The 18,301-nt window shown below is 36.6% G+C and overlaps 1 protein-coding gene across 15 annotated transcripts in view; it reads left to right on the top strand.

Annotated features, from left to right (window-relative positions):
* The window catches only part of smg (sterile alpha motif domain containing protein 4 smaug), a 392,969-nt gene that overhangs the window by 340,078 nt on the left and 34,590 nt on the right, over nt 1–18,301 (top strand). For all 15 annotated transcript variants that reach the window (XM_090400252.1, XM_090400245.1, XM_090400238.1 and 12 more), the window contains one exon: nt 10,336–10,445. In XM_090400252.1, the coding sequence (XP_090256378.1) occupies nt 10,336–10,445 (110 nt within the window). The remainder of the gene's footprint in view (nt 1–10,335; nt 10,446–18,301) is intronic.

Raw genomic sequence — 18,301 nt, 5'->3', positions numbered from 1 at the left:
AAATGCCATCTCAATTTCCACTCTATCCAAAGTCTTGATGGAACCTAGAATTCCAGGTAGCAAAAAGTATAGAGCGTGGAGTATATTTGTAGATATCCCACATATAAATTAATAGCTTTTTAAGCATGCTTGGGCCAGAGCATCTTATGTGGGACTTCAGAGTCGAACAATCTTGGATCAAATTTACCTTATCGATTAAACGACCAGTGCAAAAATTGTGTAGGATAAAATCCAGAATGAAAGGTAGATACAGAACACACTGTCTACTTTAGACCATATGGATGTGTTGTTGCAGACACTTTGGGAGAAAAATTTTCCAGAATCTCAACAACAGTTTCGTATCCTTCTGTTTTACTATTGAACAGCAACAAGAAAAACAGCAAATAAATTTTTCTATCAATGGGCTTGAACTGTATAATCAGCCATTTGTTAAGAAGGAACTAAAAAGAGCTCTTGTTATCTCACCCTAGTGTAGTAGGGCCTGATGACATCCATTATGAAATGATGAAATATCTTCCATCTTCTATGGATCTCCTTCTCTTAACTACATAACAGAATACTTACTGAGGAAGAGTTTCCAGATTCTTGGCATAAGTCATAAGTTGTCATTGTTATCCCAAAACCAGGAAAGGATTCAACACAAGCATGAATTATCGACCTATTGCTCTGACCAGCTGCCTTTGTAAGATATTAGAGAAAACAGTTAATGCCAAACTTTTCTGGTACTTAGAAAACAATGATCTTCTCTTGAATATGCAATGTGGCTTTTGTAGACATTCATTTTTGGACCATTTGGTCTGTTTAGAAACTTGTATAACAGATGCATTCTGGAAGAAAGAACATCTGATTTCAGTGTTCTTTGATATGGAGAAAGCTTGACACAGCCTGGAGATAAGGCATATTAAAAGACCTCTATAACCTAGGTCTCAGAAGACACCTTCCTGTATTTATTAAACTTTCTGTCTAGGCGAACTTTCCAAGCCAGAGTAGGAAGTACGCTATCTCAGTCATATCAAGAACAGGATGTTTCACAAGGCTCTACCTGAAGTGTGAAACTTATTGCTATTAAAGTTAAATTTCTAAACCACTTCCTCCCAGTGTAAGCAGTGCTCTATATATTGATGACTTCAATTTACTGTCACTCTCATAACCTGAAGGTAATTTAAAGACAACTTCAGCAAGAAATTGATCATGTCTCTATAAACTAAGTAATGGATTCAGGTTTTCAGTAGGAAAAAAGTGTGTGTGCATGTGTGTACAGTTCTCTCAAAAATGCACTCTTCACCCAGATCCTGAATTAAGAATGTGACAAACTTATTCTAATAGCAACCAAAGCCAAGTTCTTGGGACTTTTCTTTGATAGAAAACTTATATTCCTTGCACATCTTTTGTCAACAAAGAGAAAAGTGCAAGAGAGCATTTAATCTCCTTTGTGCTCTATCCTCTACTAAATGGAATGTGGATTGATCTTCATTGCTTTGCCATTATCATGCACAAAGCTGGATTATAGATCTTAATCTATAGTTCTGCAAGGCAAAATGAGTTACAATGGCTGGATTCCATCCATTATCAAGGTATACAGATAGCTATTAGTGCATTTTGCTCATCGTCTACTCAATCTTTATGTTGAAGCAAATGAACCGCTCTATCACTTAGCAGAAGCAGTCTCTTCCAGAGCATACTTTGTGGACTGGTCTCTTTTCTCTGTTTTGAAAAGTTCAGTATTACACACATCAGCCTGCCATACATCCTTTTGGTATGCATGTTAAAGAGTATGCAAGCTTTTGGCATGAATGTTTGACAACATTGCCTGCACCGAACATAATGGCATCCCTCCATGGCAGGTTTGCACTCCATCCTGCAATCTGTCATTTTGCCAGCTATAGAAGTCTCGTACTCCATCTGTCTACTTGCAATTGTTTAATGCACACAGCAGCCCACTCTGATTTCTTGCCCATCTATACTGATGACTCGAGAACTGATACCTGTATTGGCTGTGCTGCTTTGTTTTCTGACATTACTATCTCCAACCAGATCCCACCTGATTGTAGTAATTATACAGCAGAGTTGCATGTCATTCAGTTTGCACTTGTACATATAAAAGAAATTTGCTACCAAAAGTTTGTAATTTATACAGCCTCATTGAGATTTTTATAGGCTTTCTCCTTTCCTGTGTATAATCCGCATCTAATGCTGTGTGAGGTATTAGAACTGTTGTAAATGACGACCCTAAATATTGATGTTCAGTTTTGTTGTATTTCCAATCCCATCGAAAATAAGGAAAATGAGATTGCAAATTTAGCTGCTAGATTAGCTCATACTTTCTCCACGTACTGTTTGATAATACCATTATACAGATGGCACAGTTTATAAGATCCAAGCTAGCCAGTAGCACTCATCATGGCAGGAAACACTGACAAAAAAAGTGCATGCTATTTAGCCTAAAATTAAGGATTGGCAGTTTAGTCAACACAAACAGAAAAGTAAGTTGTTCTTGCTGGGCTTCTCATTGGTCAGTGATATGCATTCCAATTTACTGAGGACTGATGACTTGCCTATGTGTGAACAATGTAACACATGTCTTACCCTTGGGTCACATTCTGGTGGAGCGTGAGAGAGGAATTTCATTCCTCTCTCTCACTTTACACGAGAGAGGAATGAAATATTTCCCTATCTAGCTGAACCATATACACTCAGGAGATGTTATCAGGCTTAGAAAAATCCATACATCTTCAAGGCCCACCTTTCCTAATTGGGTTGTGGGGGCAACAGCTGCAAGAGGAACTTCCAATGGTCACGATCTTCTGCCACCAAGCTCAGGTGTTCTGGTGGGATTCCCAAATGTGTCCACCTAAGGTTTTGGATATAATCTATCCAGCAAGTCCTTGGCCTTCCACGTGGCCTCCCACCCTCTGGCTTGGCAAAGAGGGCCTGCTGAGGGAGCCTCTCTTGTGGCATTCTGACCAGGTGCCTGTACCAACGTAACTGTGATCTCTCAACATGGAGAAGCAGCGGTTGAGTATTGAAGGTTTCCCAAATTGCAGAGCTTCTGACTCTGTCGAGTCTTGTTAGTCCTGCCACTCCTCGAAGGAACCTCATTTCAGCCACTTGGATTCGTGTCTGCATTCTTTCGGTCATTACCCAAATCTCATAGGTGAAGATGGGGACATAGACTATATTGAAGACAGCCAGCTTTGCCTTCTGGCTTAACTCCCGCTTCAATACTACCAAACGGCCAAGCTCCTGCAGTATTGAGCTTGCTAAGCCAATTAGAGTATCTAGCTCTACGTCCCATTTTCCATCATTCGTGAATATGGACCCAAGGTATTTAAACTTCTCCACCTGTCTCATTAGGACTCCACTTACATGTAGAGTACACTGGGATGGTTGTCTTGGACCACAGATGTTTGAGTTTTGGCCACACTGATCTTCATTCCGGTGTCTGCACAAACAGCTACAAACCTATTCAGGGTTCGCTGGAGGTCATCTGTGGAAGAGCTAAGCAGAACTAGGTCATTTGCGAAAAGCAGATGTCCAATGCTACATCTTCCAATTCCAACACACTCACTGCCTTGGCTGTGCCTATCAATCCAGTCCATAAATATTATGAAAAGGAGGGGTGACAAAACACACCCTTGGCAGAGGCCAACAGAGACTGTGAAAGGTTCAGACTTTGTGCTGTTTACCCTGACACAAAACTCTGGGCATTCATATAGGGACTTGATGGCAGCTAATAGTTGGCCATCCACTCCATAGTCCTGTACTACTTGCCAAAGCTTATCCCAAGGAACCCGGTCATATGCTTTCTCCAAGTCCACAAAACGTGTAGACATTCTTGGCATATTCCCAAGATTTCTCAGACTTGCCTTAAAGTGAAGATTTGGTCAGTTGTGCTTCTACCAGGACAAAAGCCACATTGTTCTTCCTGGAACTTTGACTCAACTATGCTCCTGCACAGTCTTTCCAAGCACTTAGCATACATTTTCCCAGGCAGACTGAGCAGAGAGAGAGATGCCACGATAGTTTCTGCAATCCTTCTGGTCTCCCTTCTTAAAGACTTGTATTATTATGCCTGTCTGCCATTGCTTTGGTGCTCGCCCAGATGTCCAAGCAGCCTGACACACTCGACAAATCCATGATGTTTTTAATTTTTTATGAAGATTTAATTTTTACAAATATATTTGTTTATAAATTTTATATACAAATTCTGTATTGCTTAACTTAATTTACACACATTATTTATCTTGCAGTACACGTAGTAATATTAAAATAGTAACCTTGCTGTTCTTGTGCCAATAAACCAACCTACCAACCTTTTGAAGAGGCTGACTCTGTAGCTGAAAAATAATTTATATAATAATTTTTGAGGTGCTTTGTTTTATTGTAATTCTTTGCAGATTTTTAGCTGAAATATCAGAAGCCTTTCCTATTTTGGATCTTGAGAACAGAAACTTTTTTTTTGGGGGGGGGGGGATTCTTTTATACATAATTATGACGGAAAGATGCATTTTTTAAATTACTTTATTTTCACTTAACTATAAATTTGCAGATTGATTGATTGATCAGAATTTTATCTAGCTTTGGACAAAACCATATGCACAAGGTAAACTACATATTGTTCAGTATGAGGCTAAATTAAATGTGAAAAGAGTTGTCAGATCTGATTGTACTTAATGGTGCTACTCGAGGATTTGACATAAAAGTAACTCTTAGCATAGCAGTTCATAAAACTGGTGGGATTCAAGCTATGGGACAAACTGGGTTGTTCAGACTTTAAAAGAGCAACAGCAAATATTTTGCCCTTCCAGCTTCATGTCATTCAGAGAACATCTAGCAGCCAAACATTTTAAATTCGAAAAGATAGGCAGTTCTGAAAAATTTTCAGTTATATGTACCAAGATAAAAACATCAGCAGATCAAACTTTCAAGAAGTTGTTCTGGTTTTGCTTGGTTTGTGTGGTTATCCATGAGCAGCATTTTAGGTTTTTTGGAACTAATTTTGTAAAGGAGCTAGTTTTTAGAACCACTGAAGATCTACAAGTAGTTGAACCACTTGTAGATCTTCAGTTGTGAGAGAGAGTGATGGCCATCTTTTCGTGCTTGCCCAGATATCCAAGTTTGCACATTTAAAAAAACTTACTCCTGTAAAACTAAACTTACACCTGTTTCCAGTTTGCACATTTAAAAAGCTAAACTTCCTAAGTTTAGCTTTTTAAATGTGCAAACTGGAAACAGGTGTAAGTTTAGTGTTTCTAAATGTACAACACTTGTTTCCACAGCGAAGTGAAGTTCTTCCCAATAGACTTCAGATCAAGAACTTCATTTACCTTAACTTCCTTGACAGATTATTAACTTGTTCATGAACATGAAATAATTTATCAGCAAACTAGTTGAAGTTTCAAGTGATCTCACTCATTCAATACTCAGAGCTCTTAACCTGCCTCTTTCAGGAAATCCATTTTTAATTTATAGGACACTGCTGTCCTATCTGTCTCGTCACAGTGGATATGATGGCTCTTAAAATGGAGTACTGAAGATTCATGATAATAGTATTAAAACTTAGGTTTAATTCATCTGAACAATTTTTGTAGATGTTCCTGAAAATAAATATGAAACAGTACCTGGAGATTGATTTCTGTATTTATTACTAAATTGTAAGGCTTTGTATTCAACAATGAAGCTGATTAAATCAAAGTGTCACTCTCAACTAACACTTAACTGAGTTTGTAAGAACCAACCAGATTTCAAAAAGCTGACTGCTAGAAATTACAGTCTTGTTTTTGAAGCTTTCTTGGTGACACTATGACAAACATGCTGTATTAAAAAGAAATTCAATATATCTTCATTGCATTCGGGTATTTAAATTGTACTTTCTATTTTGTTAGGATAACCTCTTTGTAATTTGTGAGAAAAGGAAATCAATGAGAAAAAATTAAATTAAAAAAAAAAAGGTTAATCGATAATGATAGGAAAAAAAAAAACTTTGCATGGTCAGATGTGTGTGAACTGCATTTTGAACCACCATTGGTATATAACATAACAATAACAACCATGGGTTCAATGCCTGTAGGTGTCTGATGCCATCTTGATAAGATTCTTCTATTGCATTCTATTTTGGGCAAGATGACTCAGTTTGTGTATAGAGTTTCAGCACCATTTGATGATGTCATCGCTCCATTCTCTTTTGTTCTTTCCTTTAATCATTCCAAACAGCAATGTTTTTAATTTCTCTCATTGTCTATTCTACATATATGGCCAAATAGATGTAGTTTCATTTTGATTATTTTCTGTATCAGATTTTATTTTGGTTGTATTTGTCTATAGATTTACTCATTGTTCACTTTCTGGATCCAGCTTATCCTCAAGATCTTTCTATAGCACTTCTTCTCGAATGCTAATATCCTCCTTTCAGATTCTCTCAGGAGTACCCAGGCCTTACATCCACAGGGCATGCTGCTGAAGATGCAGGTTTCCACAATTCACAGTTTGGTGTGCATCTTTATAGCTCAGTTCTTCCATATTTTGTCCATGGCTTTTAAGATAGCTGTTGCTCTGGCTATTTTTTTTTTTTTTTTTTGGTCCAAGTCATGCATCATGTGGCTTCCAAGATATGCGAAGTGTTCCACATTTTCCAGTTGAAATCCTTCAATGGTAACTTTGTTCAGTAACTCCTGCTGTCTGAATATCATTGTTTTAGTTTTTTCAAAATTGACATTTAGTCTATATCTTTTTCCTTCTGTGTATAGTGTTTGTAGTGTCCTTTCACGCCTTGCTGCATCTTCTTCACAAAGCAGAGGTAGTTTATTCTCATTCCATTTATTGTAATGCCTCCACCTTTTTCTTTGATCTTATCTAGTGTTTTTCTCAGATGTGTGATGAAGATGGTTGGTGATATTGGATCCTCCTTGTCTTGTGCTTTGACTAGTAGCAAACCAATCTCCAGTCACACCTGCTTTCCTGACTGTTGCTTTTGCTTAGCTGTTTATATCTTTCAACAGGCAGATCAATTTATTGTCCACACCATAGGATTCCAAGACAGCCCATGTTATATTTTGGTCAACATTATCGAATGCTTTCTGGGAGTCCACGAAACAGCAGTATATATCTTTTTGTTCTTTCTTTGAGCTTTCTCTGCTATTAGTCTTAGTGCAAGTACTTCGATCTTTTCGAAATCCAGCTTGCCATTCAGGAAGATGCACCTCTGTATGACCCTTCAGGTGTTCTATAAGTATTTTCATCAGCATTTTGCCAAGATGACTCATTAGTGCAATAGTTCTGTAATTGGTGCATTCTAAAGTGCTGCCTTTCTTGGGAAGCACAACCAGGACTGATTTTTTTTTTTTTTTTTCCCACTCTTCATGGGCATATCCTGACCTCCATATTTCATTGCATAGCTTATGCATCTCTTTTACAACCAATTCTCCCCCATATTTTAGCATCTTGCCTATTATGTTGTCATTTCCAGGACTCTTGATGTTTTTATAGCCTTATTCACCTCCTCTTCCAAGATGTCATTTTTGAAGATCTTTGCTGGTGGAAAGATTGCTTTTAGTTCTTTGATCACTTCTGTTGCAGTATTATTTAGTTGATTTTTATATAGTTCACTGCAATATCTTGTCCATCTATGTATGATTTCAGTCTTATCCAACAATACTTTTTCATCTTTGACTGCTACTGATCTTGTTTGGCACTTCCTATTGACATTTCTTATAAGTTTATAGACCTCTCCAGTTTTGTGTTCTCCATAGCACTGTTCAATGTCTTGCTTTGATCCTCCAGCCATTTGGCTTTATCAGGTCTTGCTGCTTTCTGCACTTCATTGCATTTTTGATGGTATAACTGGTCTGCTGCCTCTGAATACTCTTAAGTTTCAGTTCTCTTTTCTCTTGTACCAATTTCAGGGTTTCCTGAGTTATCCATTTCTTATTGATCTTCTCTTTTTCAGGAATTACTTCCTCTACTGCATTTTTAGTACTGTAGTCAGTCGTTCTGCTCTTGTATTTAGATTGTTTTTTTTTCTTGTGGTCTAAGCTTAGTTTCCAGTATCTTTTGATATGCTGTTCTTAGCCTGTCTTCATTTAGTCTTGAGATGTCTAGCCTTTTGGAACTTTCTTTTGCATTTCTGTTTAAGTTTTAGTCTTATATTCGCAATCACTAAGTTGTGGTACAAATCAATATCAGCTCCTTGGCATGATCTGCACTGTTGAACTGATGTTCTCCATTTCTGATCTATTAATATCAGGTTGATTATATTCCTATGCCTGCCATCAAAGGAGTGCCATGTCCATTTATGACGATCTTTTTGTTGGAATTTGGTATTGCAAATCATCAAGTTATCAGTGGCATATTCCAGAAGCATCTCTCTGCATTCATTTCTTTTTCCATATCCAAATTTTCCCATAATCTTTTCCCATCCTGTGTTATTTCTGCCAATCTCTGCATTCCAGTCTCCTCCAATGATGAGTATATCCTGCTTTGGTACCTCATCAATTCCTAGTTGTAGGTCTCTATACTGCTGATGTCTTCATCTGCACTCTCTGCAGTGGGTGCATATACTTCAATGGTCATGATATTAAATGGTTGTCACTGAATCTTGCAACTATTATCCTTTCACTAGCTAGTTTGTATCTTATTGCCTGACAGGCCTTGTTACTTAACAGGAAACCTACACCTGCTTCATGCTTACTTTCATTTCCTGACCAGAGAACTCTTCCACCATTTGTTTCTCCTGACAGTGTCCATCTCATTTCTGAAATACCCAAGATGTCGCATCTGTATTTCTTCTTGAAGCAACTGCAATTTTCCAGTTGCCCATAGTGTATGAATATTCCATGTACCTATTGATATTCCATCCTTTACAGGCTTGAGTTTTATTTTTTTGCCTTTGTTTTCAGTAGCTGATTGCTCGATTGGAGATGCACACCTTGTTTGACCAGTCAACATCCGAGCCGGCACGAGTCTTTTCTCTTGTTCTTTGGCATCAGAACTCAATCATATTTTCTTTTTACTGTCAGCACATTTATCTGACAAACCCCTCGGTCTTCCTTGAAGAGCTCGGGGGGAGATGCAAGGAGCATGTAGCTCTTTAATGGCATATAACATAAGCCAGCTAGAAACTAGGTGCAATCTATAGATGCACCTCTTTTATAGCTTTAGTTGCTTGATATAATCTCAAGAGCCAAATCTGTTTTTCAGTAGATATATGGCAAGCATTTATCTTTATCTCAAAATATCCTGCAGATCTACAAACTATGACTCAGGTAATGATTTAAACCTGTTTGTTTTAGCACAAAAAATTGAAATAACTAAATTTGAACAAAAAGTGGTCAAAGTATTTTAACCATTTTATTTTAAATGAAGAAATATGCATTTCTTAATTTAAAATTTTAAAATTTCTTCATTTAATTAGTGTTTTTTGTGTACTACTTTAACATAAAAACTTTATTAATGTAAGGAGGAAATTTCAGTTATAAATAAAAAGTTCTATAGCAGTTATTGTAATAATTGGGTACATTTAATTAAAAGCATTGTAGTATTAGTGGGGCAACTGGTTGCATAGATGGATGATACTCCTTGAGTTCATAGTACTGTCATTTTAAGAACTCATGATCAGAGTTACAAAATAGCTGTGAAAATTATTCCATTATAAAGACTTAGCATATAGTACATAAGCTAACAAACTATACAGACCAAACATTGAATTTTTTTAAAAACCATTTCAGATCTCCAAGGAGTAGTGATCTCTGATGACAGGCAGTGAAATTTCTCTTCCTCCCAAAGACAGCAAACATCCGTCACTTGATCAACTAGGTCTTCTAATTAGCGAGAAATAGATATTTTATACTAGTTCTAAATAGTTTAATGACAACAATGAGAGAATGTTTGAATACATTCTTCGATAATGATTTAGATGTCAAATGTGAATGCATTCCTTGTTGATGCTTGCTTCACTGATGAAATAAATTTTGTCAACTCTTTCAATTATTGCCCACTCAAAAGCAAAAAAGATGAGAGGGTTATATACTATAGGACAACTCAAAGCAAAGGTGTTCATGAGCTGCATGTGCAAGCTATAGAAACTCATTTCTTAGCAGAAATGTCAGTTTATTTATTGTGTTAGAAATAGGTTCATTCTGAACAGTTAATTTCTTTTAAATTATGAATTATTTCAGGTGTATCTCTTGAATCTTTAACTGAGCACTTTGGTCATGTAGAATTAAGAAAATGTGGCAGTTTTCTGTTTATTATATCATAAGTATTTCATTAAGGCATTACACTAGTATTCTGTTAAGTTATGAATTCTAAGACTGTTGTTTTGATATCACTTTTTTGTAGGCTTTCACCCCGCAGCAAAAAAGACGCTTATTCTCGTGGAAACAGCAAGTTCAAAAAATATGGCACCCTTTGCCACCACGACGTTCATTGGACACACGACAAAGTAGAGGGTGAGTAGTCAATGTTATTTTGGTAGTAAATTGGACAGAGCTATGTAGCATAAGAACTAAGTTCATGCTTTGTGTTTTTAAAGCTTTCTCTTTCCTTTACTTCTTATCTCTGTAACTCTATTAAGATATTTTATCATTTATTCTGTGGTTATGTTTCTTCATAATATAACATGCCTAAGTAATTAAATGTTTTTAACCTCTTCCAGTTTATTTCTTTCTGCTTCTTAGTTCTCTGTTTCTACCTATTTTTCAAGAACGCTTTTGTTTGCATGCATGTTTGATTAAATACTTAATGCTGTTCCCAGCATCTACCTAGGGTTCAGTGCATTGTGTTGCAATTCTTTCCTTTCTCCCTTTTCCCAACAGTATTTTATTGGTTTCCCATTGGTGTTTTGATGAATGAATTTTAAAATTTCCCATTTAGTGGTGTGGTGGAACTAATTTAATATCCTTCTCATCATCTTCCTGAGTTGAAGCTACCATTCAATATGTTGAAGCTAAAGAATAACAGCTTTTTAGTCTTATCTGCAGCCAAGTTATTTAAATTTCTATAACAGTTCAAAGAATCATTTTGATTACGAACTTCACTATATAGAATACAGTGGTGAGCATGATGTTGCCACAAAGTTGTACAGAGAAGAAAAGAATCTTGCCACTCAAAATTATGTTTTCTGCAAAACTTGCCAAACAAACGGATTTGGTCTCCAAAATCTTTCAGTCAACAATCTCGTGACTAAAGATTCTGCATGTAAATTGAACTCTGCCTGTTCAAAAGATGAAAACAAGTAATTTTATGTGTTACATGTACATATACTACAGGGAGAGTTTTAGTTTCACTGCTTTAGATTCTTGTATGATTATTTTACCTTAAAATTATTACTTCCCTAGGCTGAAACCTATATGCATAATATTGTGTCCTAAAACTTCATTTATAAATCTCATTAATGTACTTTGTATGCATGAATGCAACAGTATGTAAAACATTTATCTTGCAAGCACAATATACAATTCACTCTTAAGTAGAACTTCTAAGATTTCAGACTTCACACCAGATAATCATCTCGGAAAATTAATTTCCTCTTTGATTGCAAAAATCAGTTAACTTCTTTAAATTGGCATGTTTTTCTCTTAACATTGTCATTGAATATAGTTACCTTACCTGTTTTTTTTTTTTTTTTTTTTTTTTTTTCTTTCAAATAAATGTTGAGGTTTTTGTCACTAGATGTGTATGATAGTGCAGAAAGAAAATTAATTTTTTTAAAATTAATTAATTATAATTATTATTATTATGATTTCTGGTTCTCCCCTAGAGTCAAAGACAACATCTAGGATGTCCTTTTGTCATGCACACAGCTCATCATACCTTAAACACACTCAAATTCTCTGCAGACACCATCACCTTCTCAGGCAAGGCATTACAATCATTCACAACTCTGCATGCAAAAAAATCTGCTTCTCACACCCTCTTTATACAACTTCAAGGGATGATTTCTGGTTCTCCCCTGATCTCCCACCATTTTCTATAAAACCTCTTCAACATTGATCCTATAGCAACCCCTTACTAACTTGTAGGTCTCTATCATATCACCCATCTTCTTCCTATCCACTAGACTAAATTGCATCTTCTTAACCTTTCCTCATTCGACATTCCAGAGATCAGAAACTACTCTAGTCAGTTGCTTCTGGAACCTTTCCAACATCTCTTCATCCTTTTGAAAACCAGGTGACAATCTGTGCATAGTAGTCCATGTGTGACCTAATCCGAGTCTTATACAATGGAACAAGACTCTCCTTTTTCTACAAGTCAGTGTCCTTTACCTCATTCCCAGAATTTGTGTTGTCCTCACAATTTTGGCAATTTCAGATCCTTATCCACTATCACCCCCAAGATTTCTTATTTCCTCCAACAATACATCCCATCTTTGTTTCCTAAATTTTAAAACTGAACATATTGAACTGGCATTCCCATTCTTGTGCCTCATTCACTCAATCTATTCAAATCTTCTTGTGTAAGGCCACAACATCTTCTCTAATCTTCATAGTTCATCCCAACTTTGCATCATCTGCAAACAACTGAATATCCCCATTCAAACCGTCACCAATATCATTAACATATAGGTTAAACAGCAATGGCCCTAAAACAGATCCCTGAGGCACATCACTAGCAACTTGCCTTTTCCAGGATGTTGCTTCTCCCATATATAACTTGCTGATACCTATCAGATAGTCAGTCTCTGATCCAATGCACTAATCTAATATCCAATCCCATCTTCTCTAGTTTGACTATCAACTTATCATGTGGTAATCCATCAAAAGCCTTTGCAAAATCTAAATATACTACTGTGTATCCCTCTCCTCTGTCCAAGGAAGCTGTCACCCTATTGTAATAAGTAAGTAGATTACTAAAACATGACTGCCCTTTAGTAAAAACATGCTGTCCATCAAAGATAAAACCTTTGCTGTCAATTCAATGCTGGATCCTAGTTCTCACCATCTTCTGCAACACTTCAACCGCAACATAGATAGGCCTATAATTTGATGCTTGAGTTCTATCACCTCCCTTATGAAGCAGCACAATCTTGCACTCCTTTTGGAACTTGCCCCAGTTAAAGACTCATTAAAAAAATATGTCGAGGCAAATACCAATTCCCTGGCATATTCCTTCAAAATATGTGGTGATATATTAAAGTCCCACAGCCTTATTAACATAAGGTTTGCTCAATTCCCTATTTGCTTACTTAGTCAGTCTCTCTCATCAACTGCTCTCAAACTTTCCATGATGTCACATTCACAAGAATAAAAGACCTTTATGAACTGCTTATTAAGTATCTACACTATATCTTCTGCAGCAGTTGTTCTTTATGGATGATTATGTCATCCTTACATAATTTTTGCTGGCTACATATTGAAAGAACTCCCTAGGATTCTTTTTGGCTTCATTAGCTAATTGCTGCTCATACTTCACTTTTGCTACCCTTACCAACCAAGTCACCCTCCTTGCCTGTTCTTTGTAATCCTCATGGAATTGATTATTACCACTTCTCTTATGCTGCCTCCATAATGCCCTTTTACCTTTTATATACATGCTTTATCTCTTCACTTCACACCTACCTTATTTAACCTTCTTACCCTTGGAATACATTTAGACATTGCTTCCACTAGATAATTCTTGAATATCCCCAAGCTGCATTGATCTCTTTTCCAGCTAACTCCTCATTCCTTGCTACACCTGCAATCTGTCTCCTGAGCACCTCATAATTGCCAGCCTGGTAGTTCCACATATACAGTTGTCCCTCGATTAACACGGTTAATTAATCCCTCAATGTTACTGCGTATATCAAAATCGCGTTAATCAAATCTAATAATCAATGGTAAAAATAAAAATTCGTCCCTGATAGATTTACTGTACTAATAGTTCGTTTTATATGGTACTCTTTTAGGAAAGATAAAAAATGAATGCAAAGTAAATGTTTAATAAATACTTGTACCTACATTAGTTACTGCAATTTTTTTTTTTAATCAAAAGAAGTTATAAAGAGCTGTTTGAACAGTTTTAGTTTTTTCTTATCGGCATAAATTCTACGATAACAAGCAAAATGGCTCTCCAGACCTCAGCAAACAAGCATTCTTCGATTAACATCTGGATCCATATCCATCACTTGCTGCTTAAGCGATTCTAAACTGCAAAATATTCCATCCAGTTCTTTGACTGTTATTTCCTTTAGAACCTCATTTTCACATTCCATTTGTTTATTGTCTTCATATTTGTGTTCTTCAATTTCAAGAAGATTGTTGTTACTGAAATCTTTTGAATTTGAATCCAGTAATTCTTTAACATCTTCTGCATCAACGCCATCAAAACCAAGGTTTTCACCAATTGCAATGATTTCTTTGACCACGTTGTTCACAGAATTTTGAAAACAACCTAAGTCATTAGCGCATTCTGGCAGAAGGTTTTTCCAAATAACTTTCATGCAACTAGAAGACACTTGCTCCCACGAGTCACGAATGTTCTCAATTGCGTGTTTAATGTTAAATTTTTTCCAAAATTCGTGGACCGTAATTGTATTTTCTCCCGTTGTCTTATGAAATGCCTTTGAAAATGTCTTTTTAAGAAAATAGGTTTATAAAGTTGCAATGATGCCCATGTCCATGGGTTGTAGCAATGATGTCATATTTGGTGGGAAAAATAAAGCTTGCGCATTCTCACGCAGATCATTAAGAGAATTTGGATGACCAGGTGCGTTATCTAAATGCAAAAGAGCTTTGAAAGCCAACTTATTTCTCTTGCAATAAGTTTCAATTGCTGGGCAAAAATAAGACTTAAACCAATCTTCGAATAGGCTTTGGTTAACCCAAGCCTTCTGATTCGCCTGCCAGATTACAGATAAAGAGTTCTTGTTACATCCTTTTAAAGCCCTTGGGTTCTGAGTTCGTAGACAAGCAGCAGCTTCAATTTAAAATCTCCATTAGCATCCCCCCCTCCCCCCAAGCATAACAGTTAAGTGATCTTTTGATACCTTATAGTCAGGCTGCGCTGCTTCTTTTTTTTATATAAAAGTTCTAAATGGCATTTTTTTCCAATAGAGTCCAGTTTCATCTACATTGAAAATTTGGCGGTAATCGTGATAATTTTTTGCAGATCAGCTGGAAATGTGGATGCAGCATCTTCATCAACACTTGCAGCTTCACCTGTTATTTTCAACATTCTTTAGTCCAGCTCTAGATTTAAAATTTTCAAGCCAGCCTTTGCTAGCTGCGAATTTTGAATTGTCTTCTTTATATTTAGTCTCTTTAAGTCTTGAAAACGGGCTTAGAGCTTTGGCCGTGATATTATAGGCACTAATTGGAATTCTCTTTCGATTCCAGTTTTCCATCCAAATAATCAACAGATCTTCCATTTCAACCATTATAGCATTCCGGTTACGTGTGCATTGCATACTTGCAGATGTAGATGCTACTTTACCTTGCTTGCAATGCTCATCAGCTTTGGATAAAATAGTCCATATTGTAGGTTCTTTAAAACCAAATTCGCATCCGATCTTACTTTTACTTTCACCATGTTTAAATCTTTTAATTATATCAAGTTTTGTATCATCTTCTTTTTTTTCACTTAATGACCCAGTTGTGGGATTGCTCTTATTCTTCGACATGATCAATGGGCTGTAAAATTTACGAAGAACATAATTTGTAAATACGTACAACAGAATAACTGGAGCTTGTAATGCACCCCTATGCTAGCAGCGAAATAACTGGCTGGCACTCAACCTCGTGGCCTGATGTTGTGATTTTCCCAGCCTCGTGGCCTGATGTTGTGATTTTCCCAGCCTCGTGGCATGATTTTCACCCGTTGTTGTTGTTTCAACTGCCTTTTGAGAATGTCTTTTTAAGAAAATAGGCTTTGAAAGTTACAATGACCCATGTCCATTGGTTGTAATAATGATGTTGTATTTGGTGGGAAAAATAACTTTCACATTCTCACACAGATCATTGAGAGAATTTGGATGACCACGAGGCTAGCAGCCTCGTGGTGTGAGCATGATTTTGCGTGGTAAATTTAAAGGTGCGTTAATCAAAACTCTTGCTGCATATATCAATGGATTGCCGCAATTAATTTCGCCGTGATAACAAATCCGTGTTAAGCAAGGGATACCTGTATACCCTTTCTTCAGAGGTTCTCACACTGCTGGCAACCACCTATATAATCACTTAATTGTCACTCACCAACTGGAGAGTGATTTGACAGCTCATTTATAATTACATCCTGTAATGAGATGATCAAATCCAAGACTCTCAGTCCTCGTGTGCCCTCTGTTACATACTGTCTGAGGTAGTTGTCCCTCAAAAAAACTCCTGTAACTTATTTTCTTTACTTTCAATTTCTATCTCATCATCTGAGTCTATATTGCCATAATTAAAATTGTCCAAAATGTGATCATCCTTTTCTTATTTGCTTGGCTAATTTGATTGTACATTTCATAGTCACTACTATCTGTTACCAGGTCTATAACAATATCCAACTATTTCATTCTATTCACCTCTATCTCACATCCTACTGCCTCAAAACCACTGGCACTATTTCCCCTCTTGCATCTCTACTTTGTATAGACATAACTATCATCAGTAGCATCTCCCTCCCTTCTTTATCTTTTCTATCCTCATGATACACACCATGCCCTTCCATCTGTATTCCTGTCAGGATGCCGTCCTCATCCAACCATGCGTCAATTATTCCAACAATTTTTGGGTGAATAGACTCAATTAATGCAATCATTTCATTTGCCTTGTTTCTTACATTTCTAGTATTTGCATACAAACACAGCAGCTTATTTCTGAATCTATAGCTAGTTCCACTGATGCCACTTATTCGATGTGACTTTTCTATGCTTAACTCGAGCCATTTCTTTTTCTCCTTATTCATCTTAGAACCTTCTTCATATCCAACTATTTTCCCTTGATCCCAGGTCATCCCATTCCCTTTTTGTCTACACATGCAAGCACATCCTCTTGGAGCATCGACTCCAGTCGACCTTTCTCGTGCTGTGTTCCCCCCACCCTGAGCCTCACTGTTTCCCTGTCTATCTTGCACACCTGTTTTCTCATTCTCTGTGCTCATGCCACTCCTTATGCTTCATGCTTACTTCCTTCTCAACCCCCCCCCCCCCCCCCCCCGATATCATTTCTGATGTGTTCTTTGTTCCCAGTCAAGTCATTTGTTCCTATTACAACTACCAACTGTTTTGCTTGCTTACTTCTCATATTCAATGTCTCAATCACTACTCATTCTACCTCCAGGAAAACAAACTTTTTGCATCCTCTCTTCCAGCACACCTTTAATAATTGAATAGCCATACAACACCATTCACGGGCCTTTGGTTACCTCTTTTATACCAATAGTATTCATTTTCAACATTTTCACTCTTTCGTACATGTCTCAAATTCTCTTAACTTCATTCCATCCATTTCATCTCTTGCCTCATCTTAAACAACTCAACTTTCAAATCTTGCATCATATTTCCTCTCTTTCACTCTCTCAATTTTGTTGCCAGTCATATACATGCTTGTTTGCAGTCAGTGCTGCTTACCCTTACCTTTAACTGCACTTTGTTTTTTTAACTTCCACTACATTCATCTTTCGTACCATTGATTGTTAAGTTTCTCAGATTGCTCATTCTCTTTTTCTAAACTTTTTTAACCTTTTATTTATTTATTTTTTTATTTTTGCTGCTCTTTTACGTGTCCTTCTTTTCTGTCAGACGAGCACTCATCCTCCTCGCAGCATTCCCACTACTAACACTTTCAGTTATCAACATATTAGCACTTAAGTCCTCATTCAACTTGCACTTTGCACAAACCCTCCTTCCATCCACCTTAAATATCCACAATTTATATAATCGAACAAACACATATAGCACACCTCACATTTCACAAAACGATTAAAATCAAAATTAAATTCCTGAATGGACAAAGCTGCTGCCATCTTTCCTTCACCGGCTACTATATTAAGCTCTAATTTTAACAAATCCATAAACAAACTTAAACATAAAAGCTCGCACACTAATAATACTGCAAGCACACAAATTTTACAGCAACTCGCCAATAAACATGTACTTATTTATAATTAATTAATCCAAAAAACTTACCTGAAACAGGAGCCTTCTTCGAATGCTGCTACTTCTCTCACGACATTAGCGACTTATCTGACTAATATTAAGTTAATATTAGGTTAATTTGTAGTTTTTTTGTTGTTTTTTTTTAAATGTTTGTTAGTGAGTTGTATATTTTCAGTTATACTACTGAAATAAAGAGCCAAGAGGCTTCACTTCGGCAATGCAAAATTATACAAATTAAGTGGA

Source organism: Typopeltis vanoorti, chromosome 11 (genome assembly GCF_054136105.1).
Source record: "Typopeltis vanoorti isolate ZY-2024b chromosome 11, IOZ_Tvanoo_1.0, whole genome shotgun sequence".
NCBI classification, from domain to species: Eukaryota; Metazoa; Arthropoda; class Arachnida; order Uropygi; family Thelyphonidae; genus Typopeltis; species Typopeltis vanoorti.
The sequence above is the reverse complement of the archived record's forward strand: the minus strand, read 5'-3'. Positions and strand labels throughout refer to the sequence as shown.